Source organism: Nicotiana sylvestris, chromosome 4 (genome assembly GCF_000393655.2).
Source record: "Nicotiana sylvestris chromosome 4, ASM39365v2, whole genome shotgun sequence".
NCBI lineage: Eukaryota > Viridiplantae > Streptophyta > Magnoliopsida > Solanales > Solanaceae > Nicotiana > Nicotiana sylvestris.
In genome coordinates, this window is record NC_091060.1 from 168,862,940 (window position 1) to 168,866,879 (window position 3,940).

At 38.0% G+C, this 3,940-nt stretch overlaps 1 protein-coding gene across 1 annotated transcript; it reads left to right on the forward strand.

Moving 5' to 3' along the window:
- Nucleotides 1-381: 381 nt before the first annotated feature.
- LOC104215647 (zinc-finger homeodomain protein 2-like) lies at nt 382-2,720 on the forward strand. Its single transcript, XM_009765490.2, has 2 exons — nt 382-1,514; nt 2,210-2,720. The coding sequence occupies exons 1-2, from the start codon at nt 971-973 to the stop codon at nt 2,533-2,535; spliced, it is 870 nt and encodes a 289-aa protein (XP_009763792.1). The 5' UTR covers nt 382-970; the 3' UTR covers nt 2,536-2,720.
- The last annotated feature ends 1,220 nt before the right edge of the window (nt 2,721-3,940 follow it).

The window sequence follows — 3,940 nt, forward strand, 5'->3', positions numbered from 1 at the left end:
TACCCGCCTCACTCAAAAAAAAAACAATGACCTGGTAGGGGGGGGGTGGGTGGGGGGAGGGGGGCAATAATGAAGAGGGTGTGGGAATGGGGCCAATGTTGGCAGGGCGTGGGAGAGGACTGAACATGACATTGTCGGTTGTTTTCTTATGCTCAGTAGTATTGTTTGTTGTTTGTTGTTTGTTAACTCACAATTGAAATCAACTCCCTATAATCCCATCACATATTATCTATTACTACTTCTCTCTTTGCTGTTCCGCACTACTATTCTCTCTCTCTCTATCTCTCTTATCTCCTCTCACCCACCACCCTCTTTCCCCCCTTTCAATTCTCTTTGCTTTTAACTTAGATTTAGCTCCGTCTCTTCTCAAGCAACCATGTTGTCTCTTGTTTCTTACATTCTCACCCTGTTGCCTCCTCCCCAACACAAACACTTTTCTCTCTTAACCTAAATACAATACTCCCAAACCTTTTATTACTTTTTCCTTCTTCTCCACTATAAATTCTAAGTAACCAAGTTGAATTTTATAAGATTACTGTTTCTTAATTATCTCAGGTTATGCTTAAGGTGGTCCGCCGGCTTCACTACTTCTAAGGTAGTAGTAGTAGTACTTCTAGGGACCCATCTCTTTATTTCCAGCTTTCTTCTTCTAATTAATTACCACTAATTCTTCATTACCTTTTGTTTTTCCTTTTCGTTTTTCTCCACACTCTCTCTCTTTACAAATTAGATTAGTATTTTGATTTAGTCTAAACATGGAGTTTTAATAGCCTTATCTCTTAGAAGAAGGATATTCGAGCTAGCTAGGTTACATAGATTTAGTTAAACAGACTTCTCAGCTTCTATTTTCATGTTATGTTAATGTGTAAATTTAGCTGAAGAAGAAAGATTATTAGGGTTTTTCATAATTAATTACTATAGTACTGTTTTAGGTTTATAAGAAAAAAGTTAATTAGGGTTTAAGTTCAAAATGGCATTAGCTGGTGAGGATAAGGAAATGAGAATGCAAGGGTCATTAGGGTATCATTCACTTGATCAAGGTAACCAACACCACCACCAACCCAACAACAATAATCTTCAGCCACAACAAGATAATGAAAAATCATCCTCGGGTGGTACTGGTGCAGCACCTCCAGTAGTTGTACCATATTCCAGTGGCGGATCTACTAATAATAAATTTAAAATAACATCACGAGCAAGATATCGTGAATGTCTGAAGAATCATGCCGCTAGCATTGGTGGGAATGTTACAGACGGATGTGGTGAGTTTATGCCTAGTGGAGAAGAAGGAACGCTTGAGGCGTTGAAATGTGCTGCTTGTAATTGCCACCGTAATTTTCACAGAAAAGAACAACCAAATGTTGATAATAATAATGCTGGTATTATGGTTGTACATCCGCTTCAGCTTCCTCAACCACTGCCTTCTCCGCTTCCGTCGATGAACCATCACCATCAACACGGTCGCTCAGTTTGGAGCACAATGCCACCTCAGCCTGTCAAAATGGCCTTCGGAGGTAATGTCCATGGCCGCTCACTACATTCTTATTTACTTAATTATGTCTTTTCCCGAACTCTAGTGGCTCTCAAGTCAGAACTTTTTTTCACGAGGAAACACATGTCCAAGCATTTGGCAGTTTGTACGCAGAACTTACTCCTACGATGGGTAGAGAGGCAATTGTGTAATTATTTTATCTAAAAAATTAAACCTTCATAAGAATAACACTTTATTTACTTAATTATGTTAACATTCCCTCCACGCATCTTATTCTTGAATTTTATGATGATCTTGTCTAAAAACTTAAGCTATCATAAAAATAATACTTTATTTACTTAATTAAGTTAACATATCCTTCACACATTTTATTTTTGATAACTTATCTAAAAAAAATTAAATTGTCATAGAAATAACGCTGTATTTACTTAATCATGTCAACACACCTTTCGCGCATCTCATTCTTGATTTTGTATGGCAAAACTCTTGAAATTCTTTTTGGAAATGACTGATAATGAGAGTCGAAAACAAGACATGTCATCTAAAAAGTCAAGTTAGAAAAATTACACTTCTATCTACTTGATTATATTTCAGCATGTCACTCTTGCCTACGCTCTAATCTGCTCTGGTGCCATATTGTATTGAATGAACATTTCCTTTAAAAGGTTAAAACTGTTGGAGAAATTGCATTTTTATTTAGAATTATCTCTTCCTCAGGTAGCGGCGGAGGTGGAAGTGGAGCTACGGACTCATCAAGTGAAGAACTTAACTTCAACACTTATCAGCAGGCAACCTCAGTGCCTCCACAACCGCAACCACCATTTATGTTGGCGAAGAAACGGTTTCGGACAAAGTTCACTCAAGACCAGAAGGAAAAAATGTTGGAATTTGCGGAGAAATTAGGGTGGAGAATTCCAAGAGAAGATGACACTGAAGTACAAAGATTCTGCTCTCAAGTTGGGGTGAAGAGACAGGTTTTTAAGGTTTGGATGCATAATAATAAGAATCCGTCTGCTAAAAAGAACCCACAAGAAGAACCTTAAGAAGGGAAACAAAATTCTGTTCAATGTCTGGAGAATTGGCTGCTGCATATGTAATCTTTATTAGGAATCGTACGTAGCCAGTTTTTTTTCTATGTAGCGTTGTAACTATGAAACTCTTAATTAGATTTTATTGTTGTACTTGGAACCTTTATTCATCTGAATTTTCAGCTCATTCTTACACTCCACATCACTGAATTTTAGAGGTACTCTAAAGCTATACTTAGGGTGCGGTGCGTTCCTTTTTCGAATCCTACGTGAATGCCGAATGCTTTGTGTACTGGGTTGCCAACATAAAGGTGATAAATGGGCGACTATACTTAGGTGAAGGAGGTGGTAGATAGACTGATTTGGTTGACCATATATGGATTAAAATAATAAATAGAGTCATGATCTAATCTGATCAAAGTTTGTTTGGATCAAAATGAGTTTGCTCAAATGGGTCAAGTGACGGGTCATAATCCAATAGTTCAACTTGAGCAAATTTTTTCATTCTTTATTTGGCTTTTGAAAAGAAGAAGTAAAAACTAATGTGTTTTTATAAACTATTAGCTTAATTTTCCTCAAATTTGGAAAAAAATTAATTTCAAATTTAATTTGATTTTGTATTTTTGAATTTGAATCAGAAAGGCATGTATTCTCACTCGGTGCACGTTTACTAACCTGCACCGGCCATGGGGAAGAGGGCACGCATGCCATCGCAAAAAGCTCTTCAAGATCAGGCTATAGTTACACAAGGTAATGGACTTCTAGGGCAAAAGAACAAGGCAGCTATAGCAATCCAGGAAGAGATTCGAATTATATCGAAATCAATGAAACAATAACTAGTCAAAAAGAGAGTGGACAGATGTCCCAAGTGAATGCTCAGAAATTATGGAAAAATGTCGTGCAAGCTTCAACAAGTGTTGGGATTCAATCGCCAACAAGTAGTGGGCGAAAACCATGGGCATATATGGCGGAGTGAATAAGAAAGGGCAGATCCAGAGAGGAAGCCATCGATTTGGGACAATTTTGACATCTCAAAGGTATCAAATGCCAGATTCAAATTGGAGTATGTTGCTCCTTCCTTGCATGGTGAGTCGCCCATCATTTGATAACTAGGGATTTTGCTACATTTTATACTCCTTCTTGCTTAAGTTTTAATTAGAAATGTGTACAAAATAGTCCCAAAGGCTCACAAGTTGTGCTTGATTGCAGGTTTGATCAACAAGGTGACAGGATGTCAAAGATCAGCTCAAAAGGAGTGAAACTTGCACAAGTATCAAGACAAGACAAAGCTTAGACAAAACAAGGCTAGTGCGGTCGCACACCATTCTGTGTAGTCCGCACAAGTGAGGTTTAGAGAGTATGATATTCAGGCAAAAAGGGCAATGCGACCGCACTAGGTTTTGTGCGGTCCGCACTGGGA